Here is a 19,697-nt window from a genome sequence, read left to right on the forward strand (position 1 = left end):
CTTTCCCCCATATCAGTAACATTTGCCCAATATAAGCCCGCTGTGACCAAGTCCTGAATGATCAATTGCACTAGCGAACAGAACTAGGATCAAAGTTTATTGTGCCCAATTAATTCTCCATTAATTATTGGTGTGTCAGTTATATTATTATTTTCAGAGCACTCTGCCCCACTATACATAATTGGGTGTATGTCTTTAAAAAAAAAAGCAACCATATAATTGGTTTTGCCAGGCTATTTAAAACAACCCTGTCCATTACTAGCCTGGGAAAGGTAAAGTCTGGTTGAAGAATTCTTATCAGCTGGAGACACATATATATAGTGAAATAGGTGTGGGGTTTTTCTTTGTTGAGGAATCTGCAGAGCAAGAAGCTAACATCATCCACATAAAATGACTAAAAAACACTTCTCACAGCCCAACTGTGAGATGGGTAAGTATTAGCATTGCTTATTATTTAGTCTGCAAGTGGAGATAAGGTTTCTGTTCTGTTGCGTAGTTTAGGTTTTTCCTGTAGCATTCATATACTCTCCAACATTTCTCAAAATAAAATAGGGACATCCTATTCTATTCTTATTCTATTTATACCCCACCCATCTGACTGGGTTGCCCCATCCACTCTGGGGAGCTTCCGACATATATAAAAACACAATAAACCATCAAAAAACCTTCCCTATACAGATGTATTCTGAAGGTTGTATTGTTACCTATCTCCGTGGCTCAGAGGGCTGGATAACTCCATACCCTCCAACATTTTTCCTAAGAAAATAGGGACATCTTAAGGAAAAGTGGGACATTCTGGGGTCAAATCAGAAAACCGGGACAGCTTCTGTAAATCCGGGACTGTCCCTGGAAAATAGGGACATTTGGAGGGTCTGCATTCAGATGGGTGCAATCCTGTGTCTACTTTCCTCATCAAGGTCTTACTACTTAGCAGACATGCATAGGGCTTGTGCTGTGACTCAAATAAGGCTTTGATGGTCCCCTTTCCTGCATTCTCTGGAAATTTGGATTGCATGTGCTGGTCTAATTTGTGGATGGTGCAGTCTCCTTGTGGAGGGACTGGAAGTGATGGGCTTTTGGTTGTGCAAGGTAGCCAAAGACAAAGGAGGAGCAGGTGCCCACAGAAGCCATTGTAGCAGATGCTGTTGCATGGTCAGCTACACAGCCTGAAACCCCCTCTTTTATACACATAGCTGTTAAAGGTATAGGTACCTGAACATGAAATAACACAACTTACTTTCTTCTCCCTCTTTCTTGTATTGTTTAGGTTGCTCCACAGCTTTGAACAAAGATTATTTTATTTGTATAGGCATTTAAGATGTCCCCCTCCCTCCATTTTTCCTTGTATGTATGTGATTAATTGAAAAACTGCATTTACAAATCTGTTGCTTCTTTGTATCTTACCCATCCCTGCCAGAAGGTCCTCCTGGCCTTCTTATTCAAAGAATCTGCGATCCTGGACAGACAAAATAATAGCAGTCTACAAATATTTATCTAAAGTATTTATTGACTGCCCTTCATTAAAAGAATCCTGTGAGTTTGCAAAAAGAAAAGCAGATAGATGACTTGCAGTGAGCAACTGTAACATGCATTTTGTCAGCAATGTGTCTTGGTGATCTGGTTCCTAGCTAGAGCATCGGCTGCTGGGACATCCTTGAAAGAAAAAGTGCCCATAAAACATTTGTATAAGCACTAAGCAAGGGCTGAAACTGCCCAATGGCTCTGGTGAGTCTTAATTTCCTCCCTTTAATCTTAGCCCCCATGTGACTTTTAATGTCTAATGTCAAGGGTTGCTTTTGTTATAAGAAAAAAACTGCTCCCTGTCCCTTATAGGGTACCCAAGAGCCCGTGTAGAGTCCTTATGTAGGTTCCCTGTCAGTAGGAGAAAATAACAGAGGCCAGCCAGAGAATATTGAGAAGCAAAGCAGCTAGTAAGCCTGATCTTTATTAACTGTTGCAACAAGGTGCTCACAACTACACACAGGAGGCAGGAAGGACCCCAAACAATGGTGCGCAAGCACTTATATGTTGTTGTTGTTTAGTCGTTTAGTCGTGTCCGACTCTTCGTGACCCCATGGACCAGAGCACGCCAGGCACTTCTGTCCTCCACTGCCTCCCGCAGTTTGATCAAACTCATGCTAGTAGCTTCAAGAACACCATCCAACCATCTCATTCTCTGTCGTCCCCTTCTCCTTGTGCCCTCCATCTTTCCCAACATCAGGGTCTTTTCCAGGGAGTCCTCTCTTCTCATGAGGTGGCCAAAGTATTGGAGCCTCAGCTTCACGATCTGTCCTTCCAGTGAGCACTCAGGGCTGATTTCCTTCAGAATGGAGAGGTTTGATCTTCTTGCAGTCCATGGGACTCTCAAGAGTCTCCTCCAGCACCATAATTCAAAAGCATCAATTCTTCGGCGATCAGCCTTCTTTATGGTCCAGCTCTCACTTCCATACATCACTACTGGGAAAACCATGGCTTTTACTATACGGACCTTTGTTGGCAAGGTGATGTCTCTGCTTTTTAAGATGTTGTCTAGGTTTGCCATCGCCTTTCTCCCAAGGAGCAGGCGTCTTTTAATTTCGTGACTGCTGTCACCATCTGCACTGATCATGGAGCCCAAGAAAGTAAAATCTCTCACTGCCTCCATTTCTTCCCCATCTATTTGCCAGGAGTTGATGGGCCCAGTGGCCATGATCTTCGTTTTTTTGACGAAGCACTTATATAGACATTTGGAATTGCCCACTCTTGAGCCCAAGACCACCACCCCCATACGTCATACATACCTCAGAGAAGGGGCAGTCTACAACAGAATCCTGTCTGACAGAAACCTGTTGATGGGTTTACCTGGCTGTTAATGGGTTTACCTGGACAGCCTGGTCAGTCTTTTATGATGATAAATACTTAATTCCTGCATCCAGGTCACAGGCTCGCCCTATTCATATCTTATATGTGCCCTTAAGGCAGGATTTGTGAGCAAAGAGACAATGGGGAGGTTTTTCCCATTTTCTCTCTCCTTGCAGAGAAACATTTGATGTCAATTTGGGAGGGACAAAATGGTTTCAGGACTTTCCCCCCCTGTACTGTTTCAGACATGCGGTTTATATAGAATCATAGAATCATAGAGTTGGAAGAGACCACAAGGGCCATCGAGTCCAACCCCCTGCCAAGCAGGAAACACCATCAGAGCACTCCTGACATATGGTTGTCAAGCCTCTGCTTAAAGACCTCCAAAGAAGGAAATATACACACATATATTTATGTATGTGTTTGCTTGGTACATTTATTTTATATCTTATACCTTATAATTCTCATAACGCTTCTTCACCCCTGTTTCGGTTTTTACAAAATGCTGCAAAAGACAGAATATCCAGTTAAAAGGACCATGGTAAATAGCAGGTGATGGGTAAGACCTTTGGGCTACGGGAGAACTGCTGGCAGTTAAGAGGAGACAATGCTGGATTACTGTATTTTTCGCTCTATAGGACGCACTTTTTCCCCTTCAAAAATGAAGGGGAAATGTGTGTGCGTCCTATGGAGCGAAGACGCCATAGCCCCGCGCGCGCTCTTCCGGCTGGAGAGGTGACGCGCGGCTATGGCAGGAGCCTCTCCGCTGCGCCTTTCCGCTGCTCCCTGACCTGCTCTTTGGGGCTGGTGGTGGGTTTCCCCCCGCCAGCCCCAAAGAGCAGGTCGAAAGGAACCTGAAGCCTGGAGAGTGAGAGGGGTCAGTGCACACCGACCCCTCTCGCTCTCCAGGCTTCCAAGGTAGCCTGTTTTAGAGCGGCACCTTGTTTTAGAGCGGGAAAACAAGAGGGGGAAAGTTCTCCCCCTCTCTGTGCAGCGCCTCCTGCCGCTTCACTGAAGGGGCGCTGGGCAGAGAGGGGGAGAATTTTTTTTTCTTGTTCTCCCCCCTCTAAAACAAAGTGTGTCCTATTGTCCGGTGTGTCCTATGGTGCGAAAAATACGGTAGATAGACAAATACAGTATGTTTGATTTGGTTTAAAGCAACTTAGAGCTGTTTCTCTTCGCTTTCTTCTTCTTCTAAGGACTCCAGCAATATATGCATTGGTGGCTTAAAAGGCAGCAAGGCTGTTTTCCCCCCATTGTGTTTCAAGCTTAATCTGCATATTGCTGTACACACCTGATGTGCATTGCCTAATTTGTTTCCCTCCACCTTCCCAACTCCTGTTCAATGAAGAGGTCGTCTGCGCAAGCATGCACTGTCTTCTGCACATGTCCAACAGCTGCCTCAAATTTACACATCTCAGTTTAACTGTAATGTGAATGTGGCTTACGTTGTCCTCTTGGATGGAAGAGGAGTTGAGAGGAGAAATAGGACCAAATGGCACTATTTCTCAAGGAACTGCACTCTGCATTCAAACACCAGCGGTGGGAGCGCATGGGAGCCGGAGTAAATGGTAATGTGCTTGTAAATCAACAATAGCAAATACCTTGTATGTAGATCTTGATATGCTGATGAGCCGCCAAGTTTATAGATCAAATATTAATTGCTGGTGCTGGAAAGAAGCTAGCCCTGCGGTCCTGGGCATGTGGACCATAATTCAACATGAGCGAAGTATGCAAGCAGCACCTATCAACTAAGTAATTTCTATTGCTTTCAATGCAACTTACACTCCAACAAGTGAGTGTCAGAGCAATTGTGTCCTCCCTTTAGGGCTGGCCCAAGGAATAATAAAATCATAGAGATTTTATTTAGAAGACATCTGATATTATTTAGAAGACATCTGAAGGCAGCCCTGTTTAAGGAAGCTTTTAAGGTTTAATAGGTTAGTGTATTTTAATATTCTGTTGGAAGCCGCCCAGAGTGGCTGGGGAAACCCAGCCAGATGGGCAGGGTATTATATTATATTATATTATATTATATTATATTATATTATATTATATTATATTATATTATATTATATTATATTATATTATATTATTATTATTATTATTATCTAGTCCAACCCTCTGCAATGCAGGAATCTCAGCTCAAGCATCCATGCTGGATGGCCATCCAACCTCTGCTTTAAAACTTCCAAAGAAGGAGAGTCCACAACCTCTAGAGGGAGACCGTTCAACTGTCAAGCAGCTCTTACCATCAGAAAGTTTTTCCTGATGTTTAGTTGGACTCTTCTTTCTTGTAACTTGAATCCATTGGTTAGGGTCGTAGTCTCCAGAGCAGAAGAAAATAAGCTTGTTCCCCCTTCTGTGTAACAGCCCTTGAGATATTTGAAGATGGCTATCACATCTCCTCTCTGTCTCTTCCTTTCCAGGCTAAACATACCCAGCTCCTTCAAACACTCCTCATAAAGCTTAGTTTCCAGGCCCTTGATCATCTTGGTTGCCCTCCTCTGCACACGTTCCAGCTTGTCAACATCCTTCTTAAATTGTGGTGCCCAGGACTGGACGCAGTATTCCAGGTGTGGTACTATTACTTCCCTTGGTCTGGACACTATACTTCTGTTGATGCAGCCTGGAATAGCATTAGCTTTTTTAGCTGCTGCGTCACACGGCTGACTCGTGTTTAGCTTGTGGTCCACCAAGACCCTGAGATCCTTTTCACATGTGCTGCTAGTATAAGATAGGGGACACCTAGATTGTATTTGTGCATCTGGTTCTTCCTGCCTAAGTGCAGAACCTTACATTTGTCCCTATTGAAATTCATTTTGTTAGCTTGGGCCCAGTTCTCCAATCTGCTAAGGTTATTTTGAATTCTGATTCTGTCTTCTGCGGCATTAGCTACCCCTCTCAGTTTGGTGAGAGTCACAACCTTCATTGTATGCTCAGCACTGGAGGGGGGAAGGTAGAAAATTGCAAAGGCAGACAAACCTTCTGAGTCTCTTTGATCAGTGCCCATCAGTCCGGGACTATAGTAATAAGTAGCAGCTGCTGCAACACCTGCATGCATGCTGCGCATGGAGAGTCAAAGCAGCCAACATCTATGCACAAGATTGCTTGTTGTTGTTTAGTCGTGTCCGACTCTTCGTGACCCCATGGACTAGAGCACGCCAGGCACTCCTGTCTTCCACTGCCTCCCGCAGTTTGGTCAAACTCAGGCTGGTAGCTTGGAGAACACTGTCCAACCATCTCGTTCTCTGTCGTCCCCTTCTCCTTGTGCCCTCCATCTTTCCCAACATCAGGGTCTTTTCCAGGGAGTCTTCTCTTCTCATGAGGTGGCCAAAGTTATTGGAGCCTCAGCTTCACGATCTGTCCTTCCAGTGAGCACTCAGGGCTGATTTCCTTCAGAATGGAGAGGTTTGATCTTCTTGCAGTCCATGGGACTCTCAAGAGTCTCCTCCAGCACCATAATTCAAAAGCATCAATTCTTCGGCGATCAGCCTTCTTTATGGTCCAGCTCTCACTTCCATACATCACTACTGGGAAAACCATGGCTTTTACTATACGGACCTTTGTTGGCAAGGTGATGTCTCTGCTTTTTAAGATGTTGTCTAGGTTTGCCATCGCCTTTCTCCCAAGGAGCAGGCGTCTTTTAATTTCGTGACTGCTGTCACCATCTGCACTGATCATGGAGCCCAAGAAAGTAAAATCTCTCACTGCCTCCATTTCTTCCCCATCTATTTGCCAGGAGTTGATGGGCCCAGTGGCCATGATCTTCGTTTTTTTGACGAAGCACTTATATAGACATTTGGAATTGCCCACTCTTGAGCCCAAGACCACCACCCCCATACGTCATACATACCTCAGAGAAGGGGCAGTCTACAACAGAATCCTGTCTGACAGAAACCTGTTGATGGGTTTACCTGGCTGTTAATGGGTTTACCTGGACAGCCTGGTCAGTCTTTTATGATGATAAATACTTAATTCCTGCATCCAGGTCACAGGCTCGCCCTATTCATATCTTATATGTGCCCTTAAGGCAGGATTTGTGAGCAAAGAGACAATGGGGAGGTTTTTCCCATTTTCTCTCTCCTTGCAGAGAAACATTTGATGTCAATTTGGGAGGGACAAAATGGTTTCAGGACTTTCCCCCCCTGTACTGTTTCAGACATGCGGTTTATATAGAATCATAGAATCATAGAGTTGGAAGAGACCACAAGGGCCATCGAGTCCAACCCCCTGCCAAGCAGGAAACACCATCAGAGCACTCCTGACATATGGTTGTCAAGCCTCTGCTTAAAGACCTCCAAAGAAGGAAATATACACACATATATTTATGTATGTGTTTGCTTGGTACATTTATTTTATATCTTATACCTTATAATTCTCATAACGCTTCTTCACCCCTGTTTCGGTTTTTACAAAATGCTGCAAAAGACAGAATATCCAGTTAAAAGGACCATGGTAAATAGCAGGTGATGGGTAAGACCTTTGGGCTACGGGAGAACTGCTGGCAGTTAAGAGGAGACAATGCTGGATTACTGTATTTTTCGCTCTATAGGACGCACTTTTTCCCCTTCAAAAATGAAGGGGAAATGTGTGTGCGTCCTATGGAGCGAAGACGCCATAGCCCCGCGCGCGCTCTTCCGGCTGGAGAGGTGACGCGCAGCTATGGCAGGAGCCTCTCCGCTGCGCCTTTCCGCTGCTCCCTGACCTGCTCTTTGGGGCTGGTGGTGGGTTTCCCCCCGCCAGCCCCAAAGAGCAGGTCGAAAGGAACCTGAAGCCTGGAGAGTGAGAGGGGTCAGTGCACACCGACCCCTCTCGCTCTCCAGGCTTCCAAGGTAGCCTGTTTTAGAGCGGCACCTTGTTTTAGAGCGGGAAAACAAGAGGGGGAAAGTTCTCCCCCTCTCTGTGCAGCGCCTCCTGCCGCTTCACTGAAGGGGCGCTGGGCAGAGAGGGGGAGAATTTTTTTTTCTTGTTCTCCCCCCTCTAAAACAAAGTGTGTCCTATTGTCCGGTGTGTCCTATGGTGCGAAAAATACGGTAGATAGACAAATACAGTATGTTTGATTTGGTTTAAAGCAACTTAGAGCTGTTTCTCTTCGCTTTCTTCTTCTTCTAAGGACTCCAGCAATATATGCATTGGTGGCTTAAAAGGCAGCAAGGCTGTTTTCCCCCCATTGTGTTTCAAGCTTAATCTGCATATTGCTGTACACACCTGATGTGCATTGCCTAATTTGTTTCCCTCCACCTTCCCAACTCCTGTTCAATGAAGAGGTCGTCTGCGCAAGCATGCACTGTCTTCTGCACATGTCCAACAGCTGCCTCAAATTTACACATCTCAGTTTAACTGTAATGTGAATGTGGCTTACGTTGTCCTCTTGGATGGAAGAGGAGTTGAGAGGAGAAATAGGACCAAATGGCACTATTTCTCAAGGAACTGCACTCTGCATTCAAACACCAGCGGTGGGAGCGCATGGGAGCCGGAGTAAATGGTAATGTGCTTGTAAATCAACAATAGCAAATACCTTGTATGTAGATCTTGATATGCTGATGAGCCGCCAAGTTTATAGATCAAATATTAATTGCTGGTGCTGGAAAGAAGCTAGCCCTGCGGTCCTGGGCATGTGGACCATAATTCAACATGAGCGAAGTATGCAAGCAGCACCTATCAACTAAGTAATTTCTATTGCTTTCAATGCAACTTACACTCCAACAAGTGAGTGTCAGAGCAATTGTGTCCTCCCTTTAGGGCTGGCCCAAGGAATAATAAAATCATAGAGATTTTATTTAGAAGACATCTGATATTATTTAGAAGACATCTGAAGGCAGCCCTGTTTAAGGAAGCTTTTAAGGTTTAATAGGTTAGTGTATTTTAATATTCTGTTGGAAGCCGCCCAGAGTGGCTGGGGAAACCCAGCCAGATGGGCAGGGTATTATATTATATTATATTATATTATATTATATTATATTATATTATATTATATTATATTATATTATATTATATTATATTATATTATATTATATTATTATATTATATTATATTATATTATATTATATTATATTATATTATATTATATTATATTATATTATATTATTATTATTATTATTATTATCTAGTCCAACCCTCTGCAATGCAGGAATCTCAGCTCAAGCATCCATGCTGGATGGCCATCCAACCTCTGCTTTAAAACTTCCAAAGAAGGAGAGTCCACAACCTCTAGAGGGAGACCGTTCAACTGTCAAGCAGCTCTTACCATCAGAAAGTTTTTCCTGATGTTTAGTTGGACTCTTCTTTCTTGTAACTTGAATCCATTGGTTAGGGTCGTAGTCTCCAGAGCAGAAGAAAATAAGCTTGTTCCCCCTTCTGTGTAACAGCCCTTGAGATATTTGAAGATGGCTATCACATCTCCTCTCTGTCTCTTCCTTTCCAGGCTAAACATACCCAGCTCCTTCAAACACTCCTCATAAAGCTTAGTTTCCAGGCCCTTGATCATCTTGGTTGCCCTCCTCTGCACACGTTCCAGCTTGTCAACATCCTTCTTAAATTGTGGTGCCCAGGACTGGACGCAGTATTCCAGGTGTGGTACTATTACTTCCCTTGGTCTGGACACTATACTTCTGTTGATGCAGCCTGGAATAGCATTAGCTTTTTTAGCTGCTGCGTCACACGGCTGACTCGTGTTTAGCTTGTGGTCCACCAAGACCCTGAGATCCTTTTCACATGTGCTGCTAGTATAAGATAGGGGACACCTAGATTGTATTTGTGCATCTGGTTCTTCCTGCCTAAGTGCAGAACCTTACATTTGTCCCTATTGAAATTCATTTTGTTAGCTTGGGCCCAGTTCTCCAATCTGCTAAGGTTATTTTGAATTCTGATTCTGTCTTCTGCGGCATTAGCTACCCCTCTCAGTTTGGTGAGAGTCACAACCTTCATTGTATGCTCAGCACTGGAGGGGGGAAGGTAGAAAATTGCAAAGGCAGACAAACCTTCTGAGTCTCTTTGATCAGTGCCCATCAGTCCGGGACTATAGTAATAAGTAGCAGCTGCTGCAACACCTGCATGCATGCTGCGCATGGAGAGTCAAAGCAGCCAACATCTATGCACAAGATTGCTTGTTGTTGTTTAGTCGTGTCCGACTCTTCGTGACCCCATGGACTAGAGCACGCCAGGCACTCCTGTCTTCCACTGCCTCCCGCAGTTTGGTCAAACTCAGGCTGGTAGCTTGGAGAACACTGTCCAACCATCTCGTTCTCTGTCGTCCCCTTCTCCTTGTGCCCTCCATCTTTCCCAACATCAGGGTCTTTTCCAGGGAGTCTTCTCTTCTCATGAGGTGGCCAAAGTTATTGGAGCCTCAGCTTCACGATCTGTCCTTCCAGTGAGCACTCAGGGCTGATTTCCTTCAGAATGGAGAGGTTTGATCTTCTTGCAGTCCATGGGACTCTCAAGAGTCTCCTCCAGCACCATAATTCAAAAGCATCAATTCTTCGGCGATCAGCCTTCTTTATGGTCCAGCTCTCACTTCCATACATCACTACTGGGAAAACCATGGCTTTTACTATACGGACCTTTGTTGGCAAGGTGATGTCTCTGCTTTTTAAGATGTTGTCTAGGTTTGCCATCGCCTTTCTCCCAAGGAGCAGGCGTCTTTTAATTTCGTGACTGCTGTCACCATCTGCACTGATCATGGAGCCCAAGAAAGTAAAATCTCTCACTGCCTCCATTTCTTCCCCATCTATTTGCCAGGAGTTGATGGGCCCAGTGGCCATGATCTTCGTTTTTTTGACGAAGCACTTATATAGACATTTGGAATTGCCCACTCTTGAGCCCAAGACCACCACCCCCATACGTCATACATACCTCAGAGAAGGGGCAGTCTACAACAGAATCCTGTCTGACAGAAACCTGTTGATGGGTTTACCTGGCTGTTAATGGGTTTACCTGGACAGCCTGGTCAGTCTTTTATGATGATAAATACTTAATTCCTGCATCCAGGTCACAGGCTCGCCCTATTCATATCTTATATGTGCCCTTAAGGCAGGATTTGTGAGCAAAGAGACAATGGGGAGGTTTTTCCCATTTTCTCTCTCCTTGCAGAGAAACATTTGATGTCAATTTGGGAGGGACAAAATGGTTTCAGGACTTTCCCCCCCTGTACTGTTTCAGACATGCGGTTTATATAGAATCATAGAATCATAGAGTTGGAAGAGACCACAAGGGCCATCGAGTCCAACCCCCTGCCAAGCAGGAAACACCATCAGAGCACTCCTGACATATGGTTGTCAAGCCTCTGCTTAAAGACCTCCAAAGAAGGAAATATACACACATATATTTATGTATGTGTTTGCTTGGTACATTTATTTTATATCTTATACCTTATAATTCTCATAACGCTTCTTCACCCCTGTTTCGGTTTTTACAAAATGCTGCAAAAGACAGAATATCCAGTTAAAAGGACCATGGTAAATAGCAGGTGATGGGTAAGACCTTTGGGCTACGGGAGAACTGCTGGCAGTTAAGAGGAGACAATGCTGGATTACTGTATTTTTCGCTCTATAGGACGCACTTTTTCCCCTTCAAAAATGAAGGGGAAATGTGTGTGCGTCCTATGGAGCGAAGACGCCATAGCCCCGCGCGCGCTCTTCCGGCTGGAGAGGTGACGCGCGGCTATGGCAGGAGCCTCTCCGCTGCGCCTTTCCGCTGCTCCCTGACCTGCTCTTTGGGGCTGGTGGTGGGTTTCCCCCCGCCAGCCCCAAAGAGCAGGTCGAAAGGAACCTGAAGCCTGGAGAGTGAGAGGGGTCAGTGCACACCGACCCCTCTCGCTCTCCAGGCTTCCAAGGTAGCCTGTTTTAGAGCGGCACCTTGTTTTAGAGCGGGAAAACAAGAGGGGGAAAGTTCTCCCCCTCTCTGTGCAGCGCCTCCTGCCGCTTCACTGAAGGGGCGCTGGGCAGAGAGGGGGAGAATTTTTTTTTCTTGTTCTCCCCCCTCTAAAACAAAGTGTGTCCTATTGTCCGGTGTGTCCTATGGTGCGAAAAATACGGTAGATAGACAAATACAGTATGTTTGATTTGGTTTAAAGCAACTTAGAGCTGTTTCTCTTCGCTTTCTTCTTCTTCTAAGGACTCCAGCAATATATGCATTGGTGGCTTAAAAGGCAGCAAGGCTGTTTTCCCCCCATTGTGTTTCAAGCTTAATCTGCATATTGCTGTACACACCTGATGTGCATTGCCTAATTTGTTTCCCTCCACCTTCCCAACTCCTGTTCAATGAAGAGGTCGTCTGCGCAAGCATGCACTGTCTTCTGCACATGTCCAACAGCTGCCTCAAATTTACACATCTCAGTTTAACTGTAATGTGAATGTGGCTTACGTTGTCCTCTTGGATGGAAGAGGAGTTGAGAGGAGAAATAGGACCAAATGGCACTATTTCTCAAGGAACTGCACTCTGCATTCAAACACCAGCGGTGGGAGCGCATGGGAGCCGGAGTAAATGGTAATGTGCTTGTAAATCAACAATAGCAAATACCTTGTATGTAGATCTTGATATGCTGATGAGCCGCCAAGTTTATAGATCAAATATTAATTGCTGGTGCTGGAAAGAAGCTAGCCCTGCGGTCCTGGGCATGTGGACCATAATTCAACATGAGCGAAGTATGCAAGCAGCACCTATCAACTAAGTAATTTCTATTGCTTTCAATGCAACTTACACTCCAACAAGTGAGTGTCAGAGCAATTGTGTCCTCCCTTTAGGGCTGGCCCAAGGAATAATAAAATCATAGAGATTTTATTTAGAAGACATCTGATATTATTTAGAAGACATCTGAAGGCAGCCCTGTTTAAGGAAGCTTTTAAGGTTTAATAGGTTAGTGTATTTTAATATTCTGTTGGAAGCCGCCCAGAGTGGCTGGGGAAACCCAGCCAGATGGGCAGGGTATTATATTATATTATATTATATTATATTATATTATATTATATTATATTATATTATATTATATTATATTATTTTTTATTATTATTATTATTATTATTATTATTATTATTATTATTATTATCTAGTCCAACCCTCTGCAATGCAGGAATCTCAGCTCAAGCATCCATGCTGGATGGCCATCCAACCTCTGCTTTAAAACTTCCAAAGAAGGAGAGTCCACAACCTCTAGAGGGAGACCGTTCAACTGTCAAGCAGCTCTTACCATCAGAAAGTTTTTCCTGATGTTTAGTTGGACTCTTCTTTCTTGTAACTTGAATCCATTGGTTAGGGTCGTAGTCTCCAGAGCAGAAGAAAATAAGCTTGTTCCCCCTTCTGTGTAACAGCCCTTGAGATATTTGAAGATGGCTATCACATCTCCTCTCTGTCTCTTCCTTTCCAGGCTAAACATACCCAGCTCCTTCAAACACTCCTCATAAAGCTTAGTTTCCAGGCCCTTGATCATCTTGGTTGCCCTCCTCTGCACACGTTCCAGCTTGTCAACATCCTTCTTAAATTGTGGTGCCCAGGACTGGACGCAGTATTCCAGGTGTGGTACTATTACTTCCCTTGGTCTGGACACTATACTTCTGTTGATGCAGCCTGGAATAGCATTAGCTTTTTTAGCTGCTGCGTCACACGGCTGACTCGTGTTTAGCTTGTGGTCCACCAAGACCCTGAGATCCTTTTCACATGTGCTGCTAGTATAAGATAGGGGACACCTAGATTGTATTTGTGCATCTGGTTCTTCCTGCCTAAGTGCAGAACCTTACATTTGTCCCTATTGAAATTCATTTTGTTAGCTTGGGCCCAGTTCTCCAATCTGCTAAGGTTATTTTGAATTCTGATTCTGTCTTCTGCGGCATTAGCTACCCCTCTCAGTTTGGTGAGAGTCACAACCTTCATTGTATGCTCAGCACTGGAGGGGGGAAGGTAGAAAATTGCAAAGGCAGACAAACCTTCTGAGTCTCTTTGATCAGTGCCCATCAGTCCGGGACTATAGTAATAAGTAGCAGCTGCTGCAACACCTGCATGCATGCTGCGCATGGAGAGTCAAAGCAGCCAACATCTATGCACAAGATTGCTTGTTGTTGTTTAGTCGTGTCCGACTCTTCGTGACCCCATGGACTAGAGCACGCCAGGCACTCCTGTCTTCCACTGCCTCCCGCAGTTTGGTCAAACTCAGGCTGGTAGCTTGGAGAACACTGTCCAACCATCTCGTTCTCTGTCGTCCCCTTCTCCTTGTGCCCTCCATCTTTCCCAACATCAGGGTCTTTTCCAGGGAGTCTTCTCTTCTCATGAGGTGGCCAAAGTTATTGGAGCCTCAGCTTCACGATCTGTCCTTCCAGTGAGCACTCAGGGCTGATTTCCTTAAGAATGGATAGGTTTGATCTTCTTGCAGTCCATGGGACTCTCAAGAGGTCTCCTCCAGCACCATAATTCAAAAGCATCAATTCTTCAGCGATCAGCCTTCTTTATGGTCCAGCTCTCACTTCCATACATCAGTAGTGGGAAAACCATAGCTTTAACTATATGGACCTTTGTCGGCAAGGTGATGTCTCTGCTTTTTAAGATGCTGTCTAGGTTTCTCATTGCTTTTCTCCTAAGAAGTAGGCGTCTTTTAATTTCTTGACTGCTGTCACCATCTGCAGTGATGAGGTATATATGTATATGTGTGTGTGTATATATGTATGGATATATATATATATACGTGTGTGTGTGTGTAAAAGTGTGTGTACACACACACACACACATGAGAGTGGTATTCTACTAAGTCTTACTGCAGTCTAAAAGGTTCGGCAGCTGTCAAGTCACTGCATATATTGTTTTTCAACTATTTATGGCGATGTGCTGGAAGCTGATTTTTTTTGTTACCTGTGGCAGCAGTGGTTGCACACACAGAGAAAGATGTTGCCGAGGAGTACAGCAAACTAAAATGGACACGTGGTCCTGGCATCCCACAGAAAAGCTGCAAAGCTACAGGTTCCACTGGTTGTATTGACTATAAAGCACACTCCCTTCAGCCTTCTTTATGGTCCAGCTCTCACTTCCATACATCATTACTAGGAAAACTATAGCTTTAACTATACAGACCTTTGTAGGCTTTAAAAAGGTAAAGGGACCCCTGACCATTAGGTCCAGTCGTGGCCGACTCTGGGGTTGCGGCACTCATCTCGCTTTATTGGCCGAGGGAGCCGGCGTACAGCTTCCGGGTCATGTGGCCGGCATGGCTAAGCCGCTTCTGGTGAACCAGAGCAGCGCACGGAAACACCGTTTACCTTCCTGCCGGAGCGGTACCTATTTATTTACTTGCACTGGTGTGCTTTTGAACTGCTAGGTTGGCAGGAGAACCAGAGCAGCGCATGGAAATGCCGTTTACCTTCCCGCTGGAGCGGTACCTATTTATCTACTTGCACTTTAACCTGCTTTCGAACTGCTAGGCTGGCAGGAGCAGGGACCGAGCAACGGGAGCTCAGCCACGTCGCAGGGATTCGAACCGCCGACCTTCTGATCGGCAAGTCCTAGGCTCTGTGGTTTAACCCACAGCGCTTTACGCTCATCTTAATAACTCTCTTGTGTTCAGGCTTGTGTGTGAATCCCCCAGTCCAGCTCGAATCTAAAGCGTGCAGGCGCCGCGCCGGCGCGGACTACTCTACATTTTCCTAGCTCCGCGCGCCTTCTCTCCCTGCCCCCGCCTCTCGGCCTCACGGCGAGCCAATGAGGGAAGCGCGGCCCGGCGGAGGGCGGGGCCAAGCCTCTTGATGGAGCTGAGCCATGGAGCCAGGAGGCGGCGGGAGGCGCCTGTGCTGCCGGCGAAGGTAAGGGTTGGGGGCGGCCAAGTTGGGGCGCGGGGCGCCCTGGCGTGCATGCAGTTGCTGAAATGGGGGGGGGGGCTCATTTCAGCAGGGGGGGGAGGTGGGCGCCGTTGTCCGCCGAGGTTTGCACACGTGTCACCCTCTGCTGCGTCTTGCTATCCCAGGGGTCAAGCCGGTCGTGTGAATGAGACAAAGAGGGGAGGGAAAATAAGATTGCTTAGCCTAATTGTCCAGCCCAATGTTTGGAGGAGGCACTGCTTTTATTATGGAAAAAAAGAACCTCAGTTGAGCTTTTATTTATTTTTTTTCTCCCACTCCTGGGTGGTGGTCTAAATTAATGCAAGGATTACCAGGCGAGCCTCCAAACTTGCTTTAGAAGAAGACCCGGGACACTGGCCTTGTCTGAACGTGGTTTCCAAAGGAAATTCAATTCTTGCCGAGTCTCCCACTTTGCATTCCACTTTCTCGTCTCTTTTGAAATGCTTTACCCTCAGGAGCTGGCGTGCATTTCGGGGAAGCGCTTGCTTGCTTCTGGCCTCCATTTGCTTCTGAAATCATTTGCACAACTCCCTCGCCCTTGCTCTTGGATGAAACCCGGCATGTTTTTTTTCTGGTGGTTTGCTCTGAAAATAGGAGCTTTACTGCTATCCAAATATCCTCAGGCGCCTGGTTTGGAGGGGTGGAAGGTTGCTGATACGATTGCAAGGTTGCGTTTTCACGTGGGTCGTTATCTCAAGTGAAATCAGTGGAGGAAGGGAAAGCAAGAGAGAAGGGGAGCATCTCTTTCCAAACCAAACAGAGTTGCAAGTCAGCGTGACCGGAGGGCATGTTCCTTTCCAGTTCTAAGTGGCCTGATCCTTTCCACCCCTTCCTCTCCTTCCCCCAGCGAATACTCCTAGAGATGGTATTCTTGAATAATGCACCAAGCCTTGCCTGGGAGTCCATCCCAGATTTTTATTCTGGTCTGGGGAGGCAGAAGAGGGCACTCTGGGAAAAGTAAAGAGATAGGGATGACTCTTGTTTAGCATGTGACACTTGCAACCCAGTCTAAAGCATGTTTACTTGGACTTTACAAGGCCAGGTGTTACCAGTGGGGTTTTATTTCCAGGTAAGTGCGTTTAGAATGGAAGCCTAAATCCTGTCTTCTGTTTCAACACTTTAAGCAACAAGGCTGTGCCTTATTTCTAGGCCTCCAGGTGTACAGGACTCTTGCCCCGCGTCTGAAATACAGGAACAGTGTACTTCTGAATGCCACGTGCCAGGGAGAAACAGGCAAGAGTCATAATTTTCGTAGGTTGCCTGTGATTTCCTCAGGGGTGTTCTGTTGGGAACAGAATATTGGGCTAGATCAGGATTTCTCCAGCTTGGGTCTCCAGCTGTTTTTGGACTACAATTCCCATCATCCCTGACCACTGGTCCTGCTGGCTAGGGGTGATGGGAATTGTAGTCCAACAACATCTGCAGACCCAAGTTTGGGAAACCATGAGGAGCTAGATTAACCTTTGGTCTGACCTAGGAGGGAGCCTGTGTGTTGTGGAGCACAAATCTGCCCATTTCAGTGTTTTCTTTTCCATCTGAGCCTTGTGATGTTACATTCTGTGTGAAGGATATATGTGTGTGTGTGTGTGTGTGTGTGTGTGTGTGTGTGTGTGTAATGCTTCATGAATAGGAACTAAAAACTAATCCCAGTGCATGTACTGTATTTCTCTTATCCAGCTACCATCTTGCAAAATGTTTGTGTGAGAAGGTTGCTCAGATTTTCTAGCAAATAACTTGAATGCCATCCTTACAGCAAGGATTGCATTATTGCATTGCCAATACAAAATTGTTTTTAAATAGTTACCACAGAGTCTCCCAAACTTGGGTCTCCACCTGTTTTTGGACTACAGTTCCCATCATCCCTGACCACTGGTCCTGGTAGCTAGAGATGATGGGAATTGTAGTCCAAAAACAGCTAGAAACCCGAGTTTGGGAAACACTGAGTTACTACAAGGAAGACACAGGCCAGCCATTATTGTTGACACAAGTCAGTTAATATTGACACAGGGTCAGTCATTTATTTTTAAAGTGAGGGGATTCGGTTGTTTCTGGCAATATAGTATAAATGAGTTGGCCAGACATATGTTGCCCTGAGGAATAATCATGCACAGTCTAAAACTGGGTGAGCGAACAGGATGTGATTCAACAACAGCGCCACTGCTGAGTTTTGTTCTTAAACTCAGACTTGTGGGTGAAGACTGGTAGATGTCAGGCTTCATGATGCACTGTGTCTTGTGACACGGACAGTGAAAAATGACTTTTCACAAAAGCTCAGATAAGGGCCCTCTAGTTTAACAGTGTTCATTTGTTTTCAAAGCTGCTAACCATGTGTGGTTACTCCTCTTAAATACCTATTGGTCCCATGAGGGGAAGAGTCCAAATTTAGCAGGAACTAAAAACAGTCTGTTGCATTAACTTCGAGGCAAATAATTGGAAGGATGGAGTAGGAAGGTTCAGATTTCAGGTCTGCATTAATCGCTAAACTGTTGCACCTTATACATATGTATTCTCTCATACTCTTTTATTAATGCTTAAGGTTGAAGGCCTGACCCCACTTACCTGGGAGTAAGCCCCATTAAATACAATGCAAAGTCCTTCTGAGTAGACATAGTTAGGCTTGCACTGTTACTTGAGCTGTGAAACTATATTTCTTCTCTCTTGCTGGGGGAAGCTGGAGTCAGTCCTAATTCCAAATCGATTGCACTTTTGGCTCAAGAAGTGGGGAGAAGCGGTTGAATTCAGATGGTGTGTTGTAGGCAACTGATCCTTGTTCAAACCGGCATAAGTGCCAGTGATTCTAACAGATAGGGTTTTCCCCTCCCCTCCTTTATCTCTTCTCATCAGACTGCTTCCGTGGTTTGGCTTGAGAATATTCTGCCCTTTTCCTGGAAACTTGGGGAGGTGTACATTATGATACACAGAGATACAGATACGCACACATACTTAACAGTTAACGCCAAAGTAGGCTTCCCAGTGGTTCACAAAACCAGTTACATAAACAATACAAAACCAGTTACATAAACATTTAAAATATAAGCAGACATAATTAAAGTACACAATAAAAACCCCCATTAAAATAGCACAGCAATTAAAACAGGTGACTTGAGTGGAGAGATCAAGGGAGCAGCTGGGTAAACAGGCTAGCCCCTTCTGTGCTCACAGCAGTCGTGTCACAGAGGTTGACCAAAGCCATTGCACTTTAGGTATTGTATATTACATGTGTGTGTAGGTCACATAGCACCATTCTCTTTAAAAAGCCACCTCTGGAAAAGGACTTGCCTCTGAACCCTGTCTGCAAGCACAAACGGCTTGCAAATGTATGCCAAAGTGATGGCGGTCACACCTTGCCTGCCCCATACCTGGTGCCACATAAAATTTAGGGGGACAGTTGTGTGTGTCTTGGCAGAAATGCCCTTGTGGGTCACAGTAGGACCTCTTCTAGGGCTAACTACATCCGTGGGTCAGAGTCTCATCTCACCAGCTGCTTTTTGCTTTCCTGTTGTCATCATTGACTCAATTGAGTGTTTGTTCATAACCTATAATTAGTTTCTGGGGAAGAATGGCTTAGCCATGAAACTTCCTGGGTGGTCTTGGAGAAGTAGGCGGTTTGAACAGGTACCTGCAGTCTTGTCATCGGAGCCAGCCAAAGACATTCTGCTGTCTGAGGCAAAGGAAGATGACCTCCGCCGCCGCCCAGTTCGATGTATAAAAGCCGGCCAGTTGAAATATTAGTCGTTGAGCATCTCCTGTTACTAGGTCCAAGGGAAGGGCTTTGAAATGGTTTAATGCTTCCACCAGGGAAACTATAAAAGCATATACAGTGGTGCCCCGCAGGACGAATGCCTCGCAAGACAGAAAACTCGCTAGACGAAAGAGTTTTCCGTTTTGGAGGTGCTTCGCAAAACAAATTTCCTATGGGCTTGCTTCGCAAGACGACAATGTCTTGCAAGTTCCTGCTGGTTTTTTTCCCTCCCCCCCCTTTTTCTAAGCCGCTTATCAGCTGATCCGATCTGCAGATAAACCGCTAATAGCGCTAATCCG

General features: G+C 45.3%; 1 protein-coding gene across 4 annotated transcripts in view; it reads left to right on the forward strand.

Annotated features, from left to right (window-relative positions):
* The first annotated feature begins 333 nt into the window (after window positions 1–333).
* SLC11A2 (solute carrier family 11 member 2) overlaps window positions 334–19,697 on the forward strand; it is an 80,827-nt gene continuing 61,463 nt past the window's right edge. Inside the window, exons 1-2 of one of the 4 annotated variants that reach the window (XM_082205748.1) lie at window positions 15,576–15,620; window positions 16,726–16,889. Coding sequence is in view for 1 of the 4 variants with exons in the window: in XM_082205746.1 (XP_082061872.1) it covers window positions 391–430 (40 nt within the window). In the remaining 3 variants the exon portion in view is untranslated. Of the gene's footprint in view, window positions 431–15,545; window positions 15,621–16,592; window positions 16,890–19,697 lie in introns of those variants that run through there. The other 3 variants (XM_082205746.1, XM_082205750.1, XM_082205747.1) reach the window with 3 other exon arrangements.

Source organism: Podarcis vaucheri, assembly GCF_965113315.1.
Source record: "Podarcis vaucheri genome assembly, chromosome: 2".
In the NCBI taxonomy this organism is placed as follows: Eukaryota; Metazoa; Chordata; class Lepidosauria; order Squamata; family Lacertidae; genus Podarcis; species Podarcis vaucheri.